At 48.0% G+C, this 21,670-nt stretch overlaps 1 protein-coding gene across 5 annotated transcripts in view; it reads right to left on the minus strand.

Annotated features, from left to right (window-relative positions):
• Positions 1-5,986: 5,986 nt before the first annotated feature.
• The window catches only part of LOC144178127 (piwi-like protein 1), a 69,355-nt gene continuing 53,671 nt past the window's right edge, over positions 5,987-21,670 (minus strand). For all 5 annotated transcript variants that reach the window (XM_077705702.1, XM_077705676.1, XM_077705710.1 and 2 more), the window contains 4 exons: positions 8,060-8,179; positions 6,522-6,600; positions 6,320-6,415; positions 5,987-6,260 (listed from right to left, as the gene is read on the minus strand). In XM_077705702.1, coding sequence (XP_077561828.1) covers positions 6,087-6,260; positions 6,320-6,415; positions 6,522-6,600; positions 8,060-8,179 — 469 coding nt within the window. In that variant the 3' untranslated portion in view covers positions 5,987-6,086. The remainder of the gene's footprint in view (positions 6,261-6,319; positions 6,416-6,521; positions 6,601-8,059; positions 8,180-21,670) is intronic.

Here is a 21,670-nt window from a genome sequence, read left to right on the forward strand (position 1 = left end):
ATCAGATTATTAAAATTTTCCCGTGGAGCTAACCTCTCAAATGAATAAATACTTCTCTCTGTCACACACACAGCTTGTTCTTGCCGGGGATGATACAGCGCGCATAATTGAGGGTTTGGTTAGATGACAAGGACGTACATTCATCGTTATTTTGCCAGTCTGCTGAAATCCTGTTGTAATTTCCTTTGAACCAAACTACTATGAATGAAACTGCGGGATGGTTGGGAAAGGCTGAAACCGAATGCAGTCATGAAGATAACAGCGAGTCAGCGACAGTCCTCAGCAAGTTCTCCATGTAGGATTTTATTAGTGAAATTTCTTCTGCAGGCGCAGCATTACACGAATAAATCACATGTTCACTGGAATTTCCGGGTTTTGTTTCGTAAAAGTAGAGCGACAGTATGGATGTGATGTGTTCAGGTATTCCCGTAAAATATCTTCTGTAAATGGTGGGGCGGGGAGGGATGTGTATCAATGTCAGATAATAATAAGGTAAAAACAGGTGTTTATATGCCACAAAAATTTAAATGTTTGAATCATTTCCGCAAGAATACTAATAAAGTAGTTCACATTTCATCTTACCAGCATATTTACACAGTATTGCCGCTCGGAACCTTAGTACTTGGAACAAGTGGTGCGGGAGGGGGCGCTTTTTCTGCGTGCAATGCGATGATGTCAGTTTTGGAAAATTAATAAATTGTTTGTAAACATTGTAAACACTAGCTAGCTCCACAATACTGAAATTTTTACGCTGTGGTACATGTACGGCTGCTGGCAGCATGTATGCAAGTGCTGTAAACGTTGGGTAAAGTGTTTGGAACAACGTTTACAAAGAAAATAGGTAAAGGTTTTGACTTATCGAACGTCTGTTGTTTCCCGCCTAAGGAAGAAGATTCGTTTTTAATACATAGAAGTCTACGTCAGCCACTGATGCCTAACACAGGCACAGGCTTACAAGGCATACTTCGTTTCTTTGATAAGCATTTAGGCAACAACAGCGCTAAGTGCTGGCTAACCTTCGCAAAATAGAAAAGCTTGCGAACGTGCGCTTGTGCCTGAACGTACCGTGCACCGCAAATGCTCGCGCGCTTCGCATGCTACCCAGCTGCGGCGGGAGGCGTAATGGCGGATGCGGTAGCAGACGACGCGGCTGTCCTCACCCTCAGCGGAGCGCGCGAGCAGAATATATTGGAATATACGCCTCGAGCGCGGCCTGTAGGGGCGCCACTGAAATCCCCCTAGCGGCCCGTTTCGAAAGCAGGCGCGGGAGTCGGCGTCCCGCTTCCCAGTGCCGCAGCTGCTTTTACGGCACCTCCACGACTGAGATTTACCGTGTGCGGGCGTTTGAAATCCATGTTTATGTGGAGCAGTCACTCTGTTCGCAAATGAGGTGTGTTTTCGAGAGTGTAAATGTTTCTGACGCGATCTTAGTGTGGCATATTCGGTCTGTATAAGCGCCAGGTGTGTGTCACAGGCCAGCGTCGCGGAACCGGCGTGTGATGGAGCCGATTGTAGTTACACTGACCTGAATTTACTAGCAGTGTCTCTGTAACCACCTGTTCCTCAGATGTTCATGCTACGGCTATACGGTATATGATTTAAATTGGTTTTGTGAGCTTACATATAATCAGCGGGGCACTCATACCTGACAGCACGCCAGTTACGTTTGCCAATATTATACTTCAGATATTGATCACCACCATTTAAAAGCCAGTCTGTGTTAATTTCTGGAATATTCAACAAAAGTACGATGGAAAATGCATAATTATACTCGGGAATCAGCACACGGCAAAGTCTTCTCGTCGTGAGGTGAGCGCCCGCAAACATTCATCTGCTCCTCTGCGAGCAGCGCGGAGACGGGCTTAGAATATAATCCGCGTCCGCGACTAATGCTTCTTCGAAATATCGTCATATAGGGAGCCTGCAGAATAAAGCAGAAACTGAAATCAGAGGGCCTTATCACATACCACTCTCTTCCAACGACACCTTTCATCGCTTGTTGAACAGCCTACCCTGTATACTTCCAAAAATGCGGCCGCCGTATGATCAGCTGTTCGTTGAAGTAGAAAAACAAAAGGAAAGTAAACGCGAGATTTTTGTGTGCGTGTGTGTGTGTGTGTGTTACTAAAACGTTCATTGCTTGATACTACTCCGTATTTGTAGACAGCGTCCCCCCTCCTCTCCCCTCCCCCCCCCAACTATGTCTCGCGAAATAGCAGTGCATTTCGCGAATAGTTGGTCTAGTGAACCCTACCTGGCTTAATTTTCGATCAACGTCTTTTGCATGTCAGAAGCTGCACTGTTTTGTTTTAATTTCTGTTAGAGAATTATGTTTCTTAATTCCGCACTTGCACAGCATTTATTTTTCCGTGGTTTCATTAACTTGCCTTGGTGTGTGGGCACATATTTAACGACGCACAGCTAGGCTTGGAATATACTTAAAATTTTCGCATGGTTTGTATGTTTATAAAACGCATAAGTTATTGTCCGGGATTGGGTAATCACATCCCCGAAACCTATTTTTCTGCGACGTATATACGCCTCGAGCTTTGCGATCGCTGCGCCGCCTGCCGCCGCTTCTCCGCGTCGTTGACGGGATGTGCGCTGCGGGGCTGATAGGGGCTCGTGCAGTGTTTTGGTTCTGTTTCGCTTCTTTTCGCCTTTCCGCGCCCTAAAAAAAATTGTTATGGTGACGTCTACAAGCAAAGAGTACGTTTAGGTTACTTAAAAAGCAGCTGCGTCTTCGTACAGCACGCGATAGCCTGCAAGAGCTACCCGGGGACGCAGTTATGCGCGCATCGTCGCTGCTCTTCCGGGCGTCGGCGACGGTAGCAGCATGTCACTCCTGTCATCTCCAAATACGTCAGGCACAAATGAATTCTACTGTCGCCTCGTTTAGACCTGATACTGGCACAGTGAGAGGTTGGCTTCATTTTTCAGCGTGGACAACGAATGCGGCTTCGTTTCGCATATATACGTCGCAGAATAATATGTTTCAGGGATGTGATTAGCCAATCCCGGACAATAACTTATGCCTTTTATAAGAATATAAACCATGCGAAAATGTTAAGTATACAAAGCCTGTACGTCGTTAAATATGTGCCCACACACGCCTTATAGCAAGAACCGAGGCAATCTAATATGAAATGACGGAAAAATACATGCTGTGCAAGTGCGGAAGAAACATAATAGCTCTAACGGAAATGAAAAAAAAAAATACAATGCAGCTTCTGACATGCTAAAGACGTTCGTCGAATCTTAAGGCAGGTAGGGATGACCAGACCATCTATACGCGAATCGCACTGCTATATCGCGAGACGTGGGGGGGGTAGGGGAGGGGGACGCTGTGTACAAATGCGAAGCGTAATCAAGCAATGAACGTTTTAGTAATCACACACACAGTCGTTTTGTTTTTCGACTTCAACGAACAGCTGATCGTTCGGCGGACGCATTTTTGGAAGTATACAGGGTAGGCAGTTGCAAGCGATGAAAGATGTCGTTGGAAGGGTGTGGTATGTGATAAGGCCCTCTGATTTCAGTTTCTCCTTTATTCTGCAGGCTCCCTGTGCCATGTGACGATATTTCGAAGAAGCGTTTAGTCGCGAACGCCGATTATATTCTAAGCCCATCTGCTCGCTGCTCGCAGAGGATATATGTAGCGGATGAATGTTTGCGGGCGCTCCCTCACGACAAGACGACTCTTTGTCGAGGGCTGATCGCCGAGTATAATTCTGCATTATCCGTCGTACTTACGTTGAATATTCCCGAAATTAACACACACTGGCTTCTAAATGGTGGTGATCAATATCTGAGGGATATTATTGGCAAAAGTAACCGGCGTGCTGTCAGGTATGAGTGTTCCGTTGTATATGTAAGCGCATAAAACTGATTTACATCATAGTGTATACCCGTAGCATGAACATATGAGGAACCGGTGGTTACGAAGACCCTGCTAGTAAATTCAGGGCAGTGTATACCTACAATCAGGTCCATGCATACGCCGGTTCCGCGACGCTGACCTGTGACACACACCTGGCGCTTATACAGACCGAATATACCACATTAAGATCGCGCGAGAAAAATTTACTCTCGTAAACACACCCCATATGCGAACAGGGTGACTGCTCCACAAAAACATGGATTTACAACGCCCGCAAACGCCAAATCTCAACCGTGAACGTCCCGCAAAAGCAGCGGCGACAGTGGGAAGCGGGACGGGGACTCCCGCGCCTGCTTTCGAAACGGGCCGCTAGGGGGATTTCAGTGGCGCCCCTACAGGCCGCGCTCGAGGCGTATATTCGAAACGAAGCCGCATTCGTTGTCGACGCTGCAAAATGAAGCCAACTATTCATTGTGCCAGTATCAGGTCTAAACGAGGCGACAGTAGAATTCATTTGTGCCTGATGTTTTGGGGGTGACAGGGGTGATATGTTGCTACCGTCGCCGTCGCCCGGAAGAGTGCCGACGAAGCGCGCAGCACCGCGTCCACCGCGTCTCCGGGTAGCTCTTGCAGGCGATCGCGTATTCTACGAAGACACAGCTCCTTTTTAAGTGACCTAAACGTACTCTTTGACTATAGACGTCACATAAGTTTTTTTCGGGGCGCGGAAAGGCGAAAAGCAGCGAAACAGAACCTAAACACTGCACGCGGCCCTATCAGCCACGCAGCGCAAATCCCGTCAACGCCGCGGAGAAGCGGCGGCAGGCGGCGCAGCGATCGCGAAGCTCGAGGCGTATAGAGGAACAACAGGACGTTCATTAAACAAGACGAGCTCACCGCAAAGTACAACCCCAATAACACACAGATAATTTCAAGTCGCTATCATTCTGAATCCTTAAATTCCGCAAAAATTATAAACGCCCTCGTAAGCACACCCCCCTCTCAAACCCTAATTTTTCGCAGCGGTATCGGCCTTTTGAGTTCTCCCCCCATACGCCACTACAGGGACGGGATGGCCATACAATCGGCTCGCTTTGCCATTTCCTGCCAATGCTTTATAGGGGAAGTACCGCAGCTGCGAAGCCTGGGATCACACCACATGTTCACTCATATTATTGTCTCACACTGGGTGCCACAAGTACGAACACCCCCGTACATCAAATGCCCTCACACGTACCGTTCAGTCCCTCTTTTCCAGGCCATTCAGGGGTACAGACATAACGTCCCGTCAGTAAATGCAGCAAATTGACGGGTAAACACGGTAATGCGAACGTTGCGAAAAATGGCAGCGCACCGTTACTTTGGCGAAGGCATCCAAGAGCCAACATTGGTCAAGTTCCCGAGAGTTGCCTCATTCCTAACGACAAAGGGTCCCCATCTAAACTGATCTTAATGAGAACAGCGACGACAGAAACAGCAGCACACTGCCGAGCTTACAAGAGTTCAACTCAAACGAGCAGCTCTGCAACAGAGCCCGGAACGCGCTGCACGACTCTTGCCGAAAGCGCCCATTTATAACCAGAACTCGCAATGGTCCTAAAGTTGAAACCCACCAACAACAGCACTCTCTCAGAGCTGCAGAGGCGATGAGTCAGACGCCGCCGTCCCGAGATGCCACTTGGGACGGTTCTGGCTGCAGCGTGTTCTCGAGGGGTGCAGTGTCGCACCGTGTGCTGTGTGGCTACATTGCTGGCCCAGTGAGGCCCATCTTGCAGCCACAGAAGCCACCTTCAAATTCAGCACAGCCAGCGCATGAACATGCAAGCTTGCGATGAGGGTAAGAAAGGGCAAGCAAGCAGCAGTAGAAGTCACAGAATAACAAGCACCCAAGTGATGTGTTTGATTGCAGCAGTAGGTTTTCTTCTGAAGCTACACAAGCAGTCAAATAGGGCTTTGCACTTTGTTTTCATTTCTCCATTAACCTGCTGTGCACATAAAGATTAGTCCCTTTGTATGGGGGCATCGGCTGTGAGCTCAGATTACTTGTCCTACAGTTCCATCACACAGACACAGCTTCCAGTTCTCCCAGAAAAGGTTAATACAAAGTACCAGAACAAGCCAGCTCGGGAATTTATTACAATGCCCGGTTGCAAGCCTACAGCCCAAGCCACGGCAACCAGAAGGGGCCTCCCGTCGTCCACTGCCCTCAGCGGCAGCCCCGGCGGCCGCCGCCCCTCGGGTGGACGGAGGCGTCCTCCAGGGCGAGCCCCCAGTCGTCCAGGACCTGGCGGGCCGGCTCGCTCTCGCGCACGTTGTGCACCAGCTGCGCCAGCGCGTGCTGCCGCTGGCCGGGGCTCACCCGCGTGTGGCCGGCCACGTCCTGCGCAGGCACGCAGCCACTTGGGCTCTGGCCCCAGGGCGAGCGGCAGCAGGGCGTACCTTCATGACGCGGAAGTCCGAGCGCATGGTGTCCGTCAGGCCCGTCAGGGTGCACAGCTCGGGCACCAGGCACACCAGCCGGGGCTCTTCCGCCTCCTGCGCCACGACGGGGGCTCGCTCAGGGGCAACTCTCTAGATCTGAACCAACCCAGGCTCTCTTTTCCGGCCTGCCCATGGGGCCTGCAAATGGCCCACCACTCACCGGCGCCCCCTTCCTCGGTTTGTCCCTGTGCAGCAGCAGCGGCTGGTCCCAGTCCTGGATGTCGAGGTTATAGATCCGCCTGGAACATCAGGGCCACTTCGCTCAACAGAAGCCCACACAGTGTAGGACACGCCACTGAGAGCAGCTGTGGCTATTGGACTCGCAGGGACATGCACTTTTTAACCTCTCAGAATAAAATTAGTTCCCAGTTTACAAGGGTCAGCACAAACCACATTTCAACATGTCTGCATGCGCTGCTTACATAATGATTGGAAATTCACAACAAGCAGGGGGGCCTAAGTTCATTCCTAGAAAGCTCTTATACACACAATGCTGAATTTTATGTTTTCCCTCAGGATTACACTTACCAAAGTTAACTGTGTAATTAATAAATGAAAACCAAAATACCCTCCTACAAGAAAAACTTGCTACGTTATCTAGGAACAAAATAAGCAAGCACTGAAATTTAATCAAGAACACAGCCAACACAAATTAACCCCGACAGTTTCAATTAAACAACTGGCGGGACTCGAAAACACACAGCCACCCACTAGGCCAAGGCCCCCTGCCAACAAGCAGCTTTACTGCAGTGCCTGGAGTTTCACCACACCGTACCACTTTGTATCCAAGCAATCCTAACCCATGCCCTGAAGCAGTGCACAGGCTGAAAGGGTGCAAGCACCCTGTGGGTCAGAAGTGCTCACAGTGCCAAATAGCTGCCGCCTATTGGATGCATTTTGTGTGCCATTCTTCTTTCCATCCCATGTTTGCTAAATTCTCAATAATCATTAGGTGTGTGTGCATGCACACACACATGCAAGGTTATTTTTAACCCGCCACTGGGCAAACAAATCTTGACAAACCAGTTAATGTCCATTTTTGCAAACGATCTGACACCTTCTACTTCAACTTGTCTACCCGGCCCTTAACCGCCTCTGAAAAAATAGAACTTGCGTTACTGTCGTAGGTTTCTTTTAATTTTAGGCTAAAATAGATTACCCAAATCCAATATTGCTAGCAGTCAGGCAGGATGATAGCTCTCATGTCTCCCCACATAAACCTTGAGGGGACTTCCATACCCGGGGAGAACGTGATCCAAGTCGAAACAGAAGGCCAGACAGGCACAGCAGCGAAACAGCACTGCAAGTTGGGCTAGTGGAAAGTGAAAGGCACACAGTTCCTGAGCACTTTGCACTTCCTCAGCACTTTGCTGAGCACAGTGAACCAGTGCTAACGTCCAAGTTTACATGGACGCATAGTACTTGCACATGCACATGTACTTTTACATGTTCACAGATCCCTACCTTACTGCCATTATTTGGTAGTACGTTTAAGTTTGGCCAGCCCAGTCTTACCTCCCGCAACCTCCACAGGAATAAGCGGGGCCCACGTTGAAGTACCGTATTTACTCGCGTTGGAATGACCCTCGGTACAAAGTGCAGCAGGAACACTGCTGAATGTGCTTTCATCGCCGCACGGTCGACATCCCGCCACGGTACAGGTACCGTGCACCAGAAGGATCCCACCGTGCAGCTCACCTAGAGTGGAATCTGGCGCTAGTGCCCACGTGATTCTGCGCAGCGCTCCCTGTCTCCACGGGTGCTGCCATACCAGATAGTTCGGCCGCCAACGACTTTGTGGCGACCCAAATGGAGTTTCTGGCAAAAAGTTGCATCCAAAAGTGCAGCTGTTAACATAAGACACTGTGTTAGAATGCTTAGGTTGAGAAAGAAAAAAAAAGCACAAGTCCTGCATTTCGCTCATGCTGCCAGATACAGTGGGCCATTATTACATCTCAGGGGGAAAAAAACAGCGCAGAGACGGGGACTAACGGACGAAAAGACAGTACAGCGCTTGTACTGTTTTTTCGTCCGTTAGTCCCCGTCTCTGCGCTGTTTTTTTTCCCCCTGAGATGTCAAACCAACTAGCCCAATCCCAAGCTTTAGTCATTATTACATGCTCCAAACTAGATAGAATTTTCTTTGCTTTTTTGGAATGCTTAGCTGAAAATAAATTATTTATATTGTCTTAAACTGTGTTCTTGTTTCCTCTCAATACAGAATTATCGTCTGCTACGGACTTTGGCAGGCCAAGCAGATGCAACAGCTAGAGATGCAAGAGCGATGCCACCGCATTGTATTTGTTTAGTATAAATAAACCTAGAGGTGACGCCTGCTACCAAGCACGTCCACCAAGCACGTCCACAAACCATTGTGAAATTGCATGTATGCTTTAAATGGCAAATACATACTGGCTTGTCGAGTCGCCATTTATTTGCATCACTGCAACTGCAAGGCAGTGCAAGCTTCAAGGGGCAAGTACACACAGATGCGAAAATCGTAACTGAATGGGTACCAAACACGGATAGTGTGGGCGACAGCGGCACTATGCACAGGCTGCCGGGGCCCATGTTCCCTTTCTGCCGGCCAGAAGCAGCCCACAAGCGAGCGACTGTAGCGACGAGCGACGACGACGGAGGACAATGGTGGCAGTGTACCACTTTTTTTTTGTTGTCGCTGCCTTTTGAGTTAGGCTTTCCGCGTTGCTTGCTGCATGTGGTCACCCTTTCATTTTGCGAAACTCCCCGCAAACGTGAGCACATGTGTTAAGTGCTAATCACACTGTTATTTAGAAATGTCTGTGATAGCCATTGAATGACAGAAAGTGGCACGCCGAAATGCCAAAAAAAAGAACTAACAAGCACTTCAGAGCCGACGAGTCTCATCCATAGGACTTTGCACTTGCTGCCGATCCGATCCTCCGGGTACCCACAATTCCCATGGCCGATTGCAGCGACACTTTTAACTCGAGGCGATGTTGAGAAACTCCGTGGGCCGGACAGAGCCCTCCACCTAAGGCACCACTTGTCGCTGCGGGCAAAGTGGGCTCTTGCCGACTGCATTCGCTGAGACAGTGCGCAGGCCGCGCTTTCTCACGTCTTGCCCAGTTTTTATGTTGACAGGAACGCCGAGACAACAGCGGGGTAGAAAAAAACGTGTCAAAATTAATTAAAAAGTTATAATTGAAAGCCTTCGGCAAAAACATGCCTTTTTTTTTTCAAGTGCTTACAATGCAGAAAAAATTATGACAGACAAACAGAGGTGACAGGGACTGCCGTTGGAATACCAACATTTTCATTAAAGGGACACTGAAATGATTTGTAAACACTGCGGGATTACGAGCGCAAATTGTAGTCCGGAGTCCCTAGGCCCTGTTTCGACCACTCTGAGCGCGTTTACGCGACTTTATTTAAGGGGGGACACTGGTCTTTAGGACCGAAAATTTGCCAAACAATCAAGTTTCTGTATTAATTTTATTTGCAGTCTACAGGTCCCAAAGAATGTACCTGCAAAATATCATAGCTGTATCATAAGTATTCACAAAGCTGTCGCCCTTTGAAGTCGCCTAAATGACCATTTTTGCCTATGTTTGCAAACTTCGTGCCGTTTTCTCAGAACCAATTTTTTTCCCACACGGTCAGCTGTTGGGTACAATATCTTGGAATGTACTGGTTCGATTTACATCATTTTTGCTGCATTCGAAAGCCAATAAACTGAACAGTGCAATAAAACCACAAAAGTACAGAATTTCTTTCTTCTGGCACAAGATTTTATGCGGTTAGTTTTACAAAACATTGTAAATTGATGACCTGACATTTACGAATTTTACAGCGTTTGCAGAAACCATGCTAAAATTACTGCAGTGATATAGTTGCACTCCCTGGTCCTTCTAGAGCACAAAGGGATAAGAGCTATTTGAGTATTGCATAGGTAGATAATGAAAAAATTGCCCAAAACAGAGTGACATAACATGTTTCACAACTCTAAACTTACACCCCATAGACGAAAACTGACTGCATATTTGTGCTCAGGATGTTGAAATACACTCAATGTGTAAATCTCAAGCACAAAGGTTAAACTCGATGTGTAAATCTCAAGCACAAAGGTTAAAAAATAACAAAAATGTCCTCAAGACCAGTGTCGCCCCCCCCCCCCCTTAATTCGAAAATGCTGTCCTCCTCTCTGCACCCTCGCCCATTTTCTTCGGCGTTTTCGTGCGACGTCAGGAGGAGATGATCTGGCAATTGGCTGCGCTACTGCATGGCGTTCCGACAGAGTCAGTCGGCCCAGTGTTTCGTCTGCCGGCCGCCGACGGGTCGTCGCCATTCGTTCACTCAGTTGAAACGAAGCCAGGACACGTTTGTGAATGAAAGAATGTTCCTTTCTTTACTTGGTTAGTTTGTACACTGTGTCTAGCTCCAAGTCAAGGTCGCTTCACACAAGCGCTGCACAAGCGCACATGCGACGCTTCGCTGACTGGTACGCCAGTAGGAAAATATAAGGCCACTTGAAGGCGGGAGAAGAATCAGCGAAGACAATATAAGCACTAAGGAAATAAAATCGACTGAGAATTTTACCATATAGCGCAAAACTAGGGAGCAGAAAGCACTTTTTTGCGCTGGGCGAACAAGCACAGCGGTCAGGAGCACGACTACGCATCTGCGAACGCTTTTCCGTCTACGAAATGCAATTGCTAGACGTGAGATATTGTGGAAACTTGGGGGACGCTTACTGCATGAGCGCAGTACAACAAATAGTAACCTAAGCTGCTTGAAATGCTAAAACTAAATAACAGTGTCAACTGGTTGTACATTATACACCTTATATTTCCACAGTCAGCAGCGCTCGCCAGTGGCCGAGCTATGAAGAGATACGCAGTGAGAGGTTTTTTGCGCGAGGTGGTAATGTCCTTCAGGTTTTTAAGCGAGAGATTTTCAATTGAGCACTTGTCAAACATTACGCGTAACATACTGTGATGTTGTAGAACTCCTGTGTCCCGAACCAGTGTATAGAATGAAATACGTACCTCGGAGGTCATAAGCATGACGTGCTCAAACGCGTCAAGAAAATGATCATACCCACAGGAGTAAAAACATTCTTTTTTAAATTGCACACTGAGACCTTACCAGTTCTAACGTGGCTTGACGAAAGGGGGTTGTTTTTGCCTTGGGGCAAAGATTGTCGACTGTGTAAAAAGCCAGAAAGCGTGGAACATGTTTTTGTCGATTGCTGGGACGCCGTCTTCTTCTGGAACGTCCTCCAGAGGACTCTAAAAAAGGACCTCCCGCTGACACCGAAAGGCATACGTTTTCTTGAAGTTGAATGTGATGAGGCTCCATATGATGTATTCTTCCTCCTCGGCCTACATGCTATATGGCGTAGCAGAATGGCTGTCAGAAACAGTGAAGAGAACGCCAGGCCAGCGGATTCTTACTTTGCAGAAAATGTTAGCAAACTGAAGGAAGTGTACGCCAAACAAGAATATAATGATGAGGTGTTGTCGCTTATGAGTGCATTAAGCGTAATTAAAGCCCACAAATATTAACTACCAACTAAAGGTTCGGCAGCGTTGTTGGGCCAACCTAAAAAGTTTTTGCGGTGTGTGAGACCAAACCAGGCTCAGAAAGAAAATGTGAGAGTAAGGGTTGTGTACGACTGTTACTACACGAAGTTGCGAAAAGAAGGACAAGGCCAGGCCGGAGTTACAGTTGGCCGCCCTTTGCATTGTATGTTTCGTACCAGGCTTCGTTGTTGGTACCTTTTCTTGTCTGTACCATGAGTGTTTATTTATAAATGACCGGCAATAAAGAAAAAAAAAAAAAAACTCCAGTGGCCGAGTGGTCTAGAGCACTAGGTATGTTATTGCAATTGTTTTGCAAGTGACCAGTTCGAATCCCGGGGGGGTATATATATATTTTTTTTATAAGTTGACTTTTTCGTTTTCGGCCAATGTTTTCTATACAGTTCACCTTTTTTTGGGCCATAACGTTCACTGCTCCACGAACTAGTTCACAGAACACGCGCAGGCTGACACTGGCGCGCTAGCGAGTTCTCGTTGGCGTGCTGTTGCCATAAGCACCGACTGCTTGCGGGCAGTGGGCACAGACCAGAATCCACAGACCCTTGGCCTGGTGCGAACACACTTTTTATGATACAGGCCTGAGTGAGGCAAGCTCCAAATATGGGGGAAAAGCGCATGGCATTTGAGCGTTCTGCGGGGACGCCGCGGTGGGCGTTCATCCACTGCGTAGGCCTCAGCTAGTGATTGCTACGATTCCAAGCCGTCCTGGGAAGCTTATCTTATGCATTTTACAGCCGACAACATGGCAGAAGCGCAGTACCACGATTACTGAGGTATCGAGAATGCCCATCCAACGATGCCGTCGGATGTCAAGCATGTTGTTTTACAGAACCGAAACCGAAACTTATTTGAATGCATCTTCTCCCGTCGTCACAGTCTTTAGTTGGTGCGGCCGCCGCAAACCGCGCATGGTAGTTTTTCTTCTTCCGCGCTTTGTAAAATAATTACCGACTTGTCAACCGGATAAACGATGAAAAGTGTGCCAATTTGAGGCAGTCTACGCAGTGCAAGCAAAAACGGGAGCTTGACAAATTCACTTCGGTGTCCCTTTAATCAGCCTTTCGGTTTTCGTGTTCCACTGTAACTTTCCTGATTTGCATCCTGAATTGCAATGGATCGAAAAACACGAGCAGCGTGGCACCAACTTTTGCTGCATCTGTGTAATGAAGTGGCGCCATTTCATTGCAGCATCAATAGAGAGTTTTAGCTGACTGTTTTTCACGCTCCGCTATGCTCCCGACGGCCCGCTAAGCACAACCAGAGCGTCAACGGCAGAAAGGCTTTTAGCTATGCGATAACCGTATCTCCCTCGACGGGGAATGATTCGCGTCACTGGTCGTGCCCTGTGTGTGGGCAAACCGAAACGTCATCGCAAAGGAAAGATACGCATTGGAATTTGGTAGCTGAAGTAATGTAAAGTACCGTGTTTAGTGCCTTATTTCACCTTTTAAAACGATGTAGTCACTTACACGGTATAATGGTTCTAAATCATTTTAAAGAAGCCGATAAACTTTGGAATAGCCAAGACAAGGCTGTCTTTCTCGGCGCTGCATAGAAGCAGCCCCGCGCTTCGGTCGACGTTTTTTGCTTCCGTACTAAAGCTTCTTTGGCACCTTTGCCTATTCGGAAGCGCTTTCGCGATTTCGTCCCTCGCGTTTCACAAAAAGAAACGGAGTTTGCGGGAGCGCGCTCGCATCGTGAGGCAGCCATGTTGATATTCCGCACGGTAACGTAAGCTGCCGCGACGGTCCACTAAGAGGCCCCGGTTAGCGAAGCGGGGCCCCGCTCCGGTATCGCCGCTAGCGTTTTTGCGCGCCACGCATGCGCAATGGCGCTCCCGCTAGCTATCGGAGCGGAGCGGACCGTCAGAAACGGTCAGCTAAAACTCTCTAATGAAGCCAATCGAGGAATCGGGCCATATTTTCATTTTACACTAACTTTCCAACATCCTTCTCTACGAAATCATAATTTAAAAAAAGTTGCAGTGGTACCATTTCGACTGAAACCTATATTGCGAACAAGTGTGTGCCAGTTTTTCAGAAGTGAATGCCATATCAGTGTGCCACCACTTTCTATTGAACATATTCAAAGTTGTGGCCTTCAATTTGACTGAATGCTGGTGAGCGATGCGCAGCTTTTCGCACATTCCTCAAAACTGAATCATAGTTTAATTATAACACGAAAGTGTTTTATGCCCGGGTACACCAAGATCTGACCGCTGTCATATTCGTCACGAAAATGACGTCGGCAGAAAAAGTTACCTTGACGCGGCTGCGCCCAGATTCGAGCCACGAACTCTCTCGCCGCAACGGGAGGTACACAGCGTTCTGCCCACTGCGCTACCATTCCAGCAAATATGAACGCTGCCTTATATCTTTCCCACGACTTTCTTCATTCAGGTGCCGTCTAGGAGAAGAGAAGCCATCATGACCCCAATGAGCACCGACAGTTGGCGCCTCAGTGCCGTGTACGCAGGGGGCGGGTGAATCGAGGCCCCCTCTGCCACCTGCTGCTTTCGGTTCCGTTTCGTTCACACAGTTTTCATTCAGGGGCTGTGGTTTCCGTCGGATTTACGCAATGCACCGGCGCGTGCAATCAGTGTATAACGTTGATGCGTCTAACAGCGCCGTACCGACGTAATATGAATAGCGTTGTGCAAGTTCATGTGGATGCACAATAAATGCTCTTGTGAAGGCACATTTCACTTACGTGTTTTACTGATTCCTATGAAAGAGGCATCAACCACATTTTTTATCCCATTTACTTTATCTATTTGACCATGCTCTTTCCAGCACACCGTGACTAGAGGCACTATTATGCAATAGATATGCAATAGGCATGCAATAGATATGCAATAGATATGAATAGGCCATACAGACCAGTCCTGATATTTTATTAGAGCAATTAATGCTCTTATTCAGACTTGGAATAAATATAAAGCTTTTGTCCATAGAACGGATGATTGGGAAGACTGCTCCGGTAGAATTAACGGCCAAAAAGACCAGCCTTCTGCCCATACATTGGCACTAGACCACAGCTACCCACTTCTCATTCATTCATGCCGACTGGATAACAGCATGCTCCGATACAGATTTGAACTGCCACATCAACAGAACAAGCAGCAGCAGGTGAACAAGTTTGTTCATGGCAACTACTGTGATGACTCCAGCCAGGGGAGCATTCAGGCGGGATTTTGCAGCTCAAATGCTTCTACGTCGGCCGTAAGCCCGGGCACATCACAGGTGATTCTCACACAGCCCACAGTTCTCCTTAGGTTGGCCTCCATCGCCTGGAAGGCCAAAGAGGGACAGGGTCCCTTCAGCTTTGACACCGCGTAGCCGGTGCGGCATCCCAGCGTGCAGCAGTGGCCCAGAAGCCTTGCTCTAGGCATGCCAAGGACTGGGAAATGGGGCACTGAAGGCTCACCACTACCAACAGCGACAGCAGTGACGCACAGTTTTAAAGCGACTGGCTGAATACAACTGCGGGAACTCCGATGTGTGACTTCTGACCGCCACCACACAATCCACTGCAACCGTTCAACAAGCTGCGCTTCGCAATGAAGCAGGCGCGGAGCTGGCAGCTCGTCCCACTCAGATCCCTCAAGTACACTCTAGTACAAGCACAAACGCTAAAAAAAAGCATGCTAACACAAAACAAATCTCGGCAGCAGCCAGAGACACAATCGCGAACGCCGTGGCACACAACTTAACTCTTTCGGTACCGCCAGAAAATTGACTAATTTTAGGGGTCCAAGAAAACATTTTTTTTTTCCTGCTAAAATTTGGTTAGGCACTAATTGCAGGAACACAAAATGCAGATTATATAACGGCCTTTCCAATAACACCAGTTTTTTGAAGGTTTTTATATATCATAGTTGTAAAAAAATATATCAAAATCAAAATTTTTGTCAAGTTGTCGAAAAAAATGATAAAAATTACCGGTGGTTGTGTATATCAAACCACCGGTAGTAGAAAAAAATTAGAATACAGTTAAACCTTGATATAACAAAGTGGTACTTGCGGACGAAAATTTCGTTAAATCGAGAATTTCGTAAAATCGAGGTTTCGATTTTACAGTTAATTTAACCAGTTATTGAGGCTTCAAAACCTTGCCCACCGCTCAGAAACAACTGCTATGTAGTTACCTCTCCACTTAAACCGAAATTTGTACTAAAACTGGCCGCGAAAATTGTGTGAATTAAGAGCTTCAACACTTAGGCAATAGAATTCGGATAGCCGACAGTAGTTCGTGTCGTCGTAAAACCGGTGCTTTTTGCGCAACGCCTAATTAAAGGGGTCCTGAAATACCTTCCGCCGATGCATGGATGTACATGTAACCAAATAAGACAATGTAATAGCAATCTCCTCCCGCAAGAATTTTGTTAAAGCGATGAGTATTAGCTGAGAAATCGTAAATCAAAAACCGCGCATTATCGTCGCGCCGAGTTTCCTCCTCTTTTCAACTGTTGACGGCGCGCGAGCACTCCCTCTCATGATGCTGCGCTAGTCAGCGGTGACGTACTTCCGCATTACGCTCCTCCGACTGCCATCTGCTACGGGCAAGTTTTGTTGGCACCATGAATTCCGCACTCCGCTCAAGGATGGATAAGCGAACGAAAAATCTGGCCACATGTGTGCGGTGGCCTGGCCTTGCCCTTTCGCGGTGTGCGTTGCTGCAGTGCAGCACGTGACTTTTAATCGGCGGCGAACTCGCAGCCGCTCGGGGTGGATTGTGCGCTCGGTCCCTTTCATGCACTGAGCACTGTTTATCCAAAAAGCGCCGTATCAGATGTGGCCCCGGTGGTGCCGGGTCTTATTTTGCGGTGGTGGTAGTTCCTGCCGGCGCCATGTGAAAAAGACATTTTAAACCGTTACAGAACCCGTGCACAAAACGCTTCAATCATGTGACCAGTTCAGCTTGGGGCGACGCGTGGTGGAGAGCGGCAACATTGGCAAAACATGCTCCGGCGCGGCTCTGAGCTTTCTAGCGCTGGAGCGAGCGCCTTTCTTTGACGATCTCAAACATCGGTTGCCTTGGCAACAAGGCACAAACCACCCCAGAAGTCAGTTACGGCTGCGTGATCCCGGTTCAGCTTGGGGCCCCACCTCGCGACATGTGGGCACTGCAGGCGTACCACTCACTCTCAGTAGGAAGTGTGAGATGCGTTTGGCATTACAGGAGGTGATGGTGTGTGTGTTGTGGACGCCTTTGTTTCGCGATGAAATGCGACGTTGTGCTTCTGCGGGTGGATAGTGCTTCCCATGGTCTGGATTATCTTTCTCGAGCGACGTACGACTCAACCTCGCATGGGGTATGTGCAGTGTGCGTGGCTAAAAGCCATCTCGGCTTGCGCGCCAGAGTTAAGTGACTTGCTGTTCGTCCCCGCAAACTGCGCGCGAGGTGAGTGCCGAATTTACGACGGGCAGGAGGAGGCAACCCATCGTCTGTCAATCGTGGTTCAGACTTGCAACGCATGTTGTGACGTTGTGTTCGTTCGAAACGCATCTCTGGATTGTTTTGAAGTGGAAAAAAATGTATCCGTCAAACCCGGGCATTCGGCTCAGGGCGTTCTCTGCGATTGCACGAAAAAAGTGCCACGGGGCTTCAACGCTTTCTTTATGGAACGTACTCCGGTAAGAGAATATCCATGTCGTGTTATGGCCGTGTTGCATTCAATACGAACGGTTAAGCGTTCGTTTACACTTGTTTCGTTTGTCGTAAAATGTTCAAGCACTCCGACACTCCCCTGGCAGATCAGCCGGCGAGTCGACGCTGAGCAGACGACTCATCTCTTTGCCGGAAGTGCGTGAAAAAGCCGCCCAATAGCAGGATGTCTAGCTCATGACGAACATCTGGGAATCGATGATGTAGACATGTGAAGATGGCGGCGTCCAAAAACCCGAAGGAAAGGGTGAGAAAAAAGCGACAAACTTTGCAACAAAAGTGTGAGCTTTCCGCTGCGCGTAAAAGAGTAATACTTGGCCCAGATGACCTTGACGACCCAATCTAACGATTGCGCTACTTCATTTAGTGTGCTCAAAATGCCTTTCAGGGCCCCTTTAAATATGATAGCAGACTAGGTTTACACTTTTTCTTTTTTTTCATTTCGGTCACTACTAAACGCCGCTGTTAGTCAATTGAACCCGCGCCCGTGCCCCGTAAACTTCAACCCGGCGGTGTGCTGGTTCGAAGTTACGCCTCTTTTCATCCGTTCAGTGGTAGGCTTAGGCGCAGCGTTGAGGGGTGCGGCGGGCCAACAGTGGGAGGGTGCTATAAAGCTTTTGAAATACGTTTTTCATGCACAAAGGCTCTGCAGTATGGGCGCGTGATGCAACCACGACACTCGCGATAAAGCCATGATTGAGAGTTGAGCGGAGTACACACGGACCGCTTCACTTTGTGGAGCAGCGCTTACGTGCTCCCGCTAAAGCGGAAAGCTTACATTAAATATCTTCTGGCCAAATTGGATTACGCAATTACTCTTATGCCCGCTGAGCCCTAAAGAAACCAATTTCTCCGCATCGCAGCTGTATAATGAACACGTTTTCACCACGTTCGGAGAGCAATTTATTGCCACCAGCACGCGATGTTCAATCCGTAGTGAAGAAGTCCATAAGCAGTGCTTGGTGTTTCTTGACCAGGGTGGGCTTTACGTGACGCTCGTATGCTGACAGCGCTAACAAGGCTTGCTCTTCAACATTCGCGTGCGCCTGCGTGCCTCCGCAGAACGTCGATGGCATCCATCACTTCAATGGCCTTCGGTTTCACCGACACTTCCTCAGGCTCTTGTTCGGAACACTTTTCTTTCCCTTGGAGTGCTCATGCTGCTTATAAGACTCATCTAATGATGGACGAACAAAATATTAATGTGGTTATCAGCGAGCACAACCTGGAGCAGCAGCACCACCAGCAAGGACGCGTAGAAAAAGGCACTTGAAGTAGGCTTCGGCCTTCGGCAGCCTAAGCATAGAGGGCGCTGGCGTAGGCAACGATGGAGACGTCAAAATGGTGGCCGCACTATTAAACCGTCTATGACCGCTAGCAGTTTTTGAGCAGCTTCTTTCATCGCTTTTAATTGTTGTCAACCGCATAATTCACCGCATTTCTTTCATTTTAGCCTTTTAAGAGTTAATGTGAGTACCGAATGTTTTCAATGTAGGCTCTGAGAGGCAAAATAAAACGTGCCTCGACCGGAATTTCGTTCTTCCTTTCTCGCCATGACTTCATTAAATCGAAAGCGCCGCACGAAATTACTTCGTAAAATCGAGATAAAAATACATGGATGTAGCAAAATTTTGATAGAAAACTTGAAAAAATTCGTTATATCGCGAATTTCGTTAAATCGAGGTTCGTTATATCGAGGTTCAACTGTATACATTTTGTAGCAAAACATTTCAAAAACACGCTTTAGAAAAAAATGTCGACTTGCGCGGAACAGTTTGTCAGATATAAAAAAAAAATAGCATGCACGGTGCTCGTGTCATGCGGTGAAGCCCAACCTCCAATTCAAAATGTGCAATTTCGGGTGGTTTCCTGGAATAAATCTAGCGGTTTGTCATTATCAGAGGCACCAATTTGCCCCCACATAACGTAAGAACATCTTGTCAATGGCTGACTTTGCATTTACAGCGAGCACAATATTTGGGACAAGCACGCGATGCAGAAAAAAACATGCATGAAGTTGGAAACGGAACGCCGTGGCTGATGCTTGTTGTCGTTCACGGTCAGTTATCTCTCAAAACAAAGCTGAGCTTTATTATCATCTTCTTACTCGCAATTGTAGCCTTGCTCGCAAAAATGAGGTATGATGAGCTAGAATCGTGCCCTGCGATCTTTGGCCGAGTAGCAGTTGCGCGATGAAAAAGATCAGCACAACGAGCCTCCTCTATTGCAGCGCCACCTAACAGTTTTCAAATGAAACAGTACAAAAACTTATCGGAGACCCTGTTCGAATAGACAGTTCAACTAAGCAGCAACATTAGACACCCGGATATACCCTCGCATGGAAACGAAACTGGAAGGCGAACAGCTGGCAGTGTAAGGCCGGTTTTAAGCGCTGTCTTCGGGGAACAGGTACAGTTAAACCTCGATATAACGAAGTCGTACTTGTGGGCGAAAATTTCGTTAAATCGAGAATTTCGTAAAATCGAGGTTTCGCTTTTACAGTTAATTTAACCAGTTATTGAGGTTTCAAAACCTTGCCCATCACTCAGAAATAACTGCTATGTAGTTACCTCTACACTTAAACCGAAATTTGTACTAAATCTGGCCGCGAGAATTGTATGAATTAAAGGCAATGGAATTCGGATAGCCGACGGTAGTTTGTGTCGTTCGTAAAACCAACGCCGCCTGTATAAACATTGCCTAACGCGTGAGTGAAAAATGGCCAAACAGCCACTCTCCTGTTGCTCTCTCCTACCCTTCCCCGTTCCGTAGCCTTCCAGCGTGCTTTCGTGTCCGCCAGCCAGCGCCGCTTCTCGGAAACTATGCAAAATAGTGGAAAGTTTGTTTAGCGTTCCCGAGGCGGCGCTCCTACGCCTTCTTGTATTTCACCATGCCTGTCTGTCTTGGTCTGCCACTGATAAAACTTCCTTTGTCACGAAGCAAAACCCCTTGAGCTGCCGCAGGCTGATGCCGGCTTTGCACACTTATCTACTCGGACCACAGGCCCTGAAATTTTCTGAGTGGGGCATGCACCTCTATCCCCTCCGCATTTAGGTATTGTTTTGACCCCACTGTTCGCACTCCGCATCGGTACGCACTTCTAAAATTGAGGACGTTACTGTAGAAGCGCCCGGACAGCGTGGCGGGATCCCAGCTGCTTATCCTTTTGTTTCCTATAATTTTCTGAAGTTTACAAGCACGTGATATTATTGGAAAGTAATCGTAGAAGTGAGCGCCTGTACAAAAAACGTGCGCGCAATTTTTTCTTCTCTAAATACTCCAGAAAGAAAAATATCAGTAAAATAATGGCTGCCCCATCCGAAAATATCGTTTTTCTGTTAGCTATATGTCTACCCGACAATCAGTATGTTCTTACACTATTTCAGTCCGCCTCAGTCTTTACCTTTGGAAAAATGCAGCAAGTATGAAGCGAGCGACACGTTGAACGAGATCCCCAGTGCGCCACAGAACTAGCGCCCCGTCGCGGCTAAGATGTAAGCGAAACGGCCCTTGAAGCCCAACAGGCAATCTGACAGACACACGTCGTAGAAGTGGGTGCAGCGTTCGCGACTCGCGAGCAGTGACGTAAGGCGAGATGTCCGCCGGCACGCGCCACATAGCGGATCAGTGCCTGAACTAAGCGTCCCTACCCTTCCCATTGAAAAGCGTGCGATGCACCAGGCAATGTTAATACAGGCGGCGTTGGTAAAACCGATGCTTTTTCCGCAACGCTGCATTAAATATGATAGCAGACTAGGTTTCCACTTTTTCTTTTTTTCATTTCGGTCACTACTAAACGCCGCTGTTAGTCAATTGAACCAGCGTCCATGCCCCGTGAACTTCACCCCGGCGAGGTGCTGGTTCGAAGTTACGTCTCTTTTCGTCCGTACAGTGGTAGGCTTAGGCGCGGCGTTGAATGGTGCGGCGGGCCAACAGCGGAAGGGTGCTATAAACTTTCGAAAGACTTTTTTCATGCACAAAGGCTCCGCAGTATGGGCGCGTGATGCAACCACGACACTCGAGATAAAGCCACGATTGAGAGTTGAGCGGAGTACACACGG

This window comes from Haemaphysalis longicornis, unplaced genomic scaffold, assembly GCF_048455015.1.
Source record: "Haemaphysalis longicornis isolate Haplotype H1 unplaced genomic scaffold, Haemaphysalis longicornis Haplotype H1 scaffold_1, whole genome shotgun sequence".
NCBI lineage: Eukaryota > Metazoa > Arthropoda > Arachnida > Ixodida > Ixodidae > Haemaphysalis > Haemaphysalis longicornis.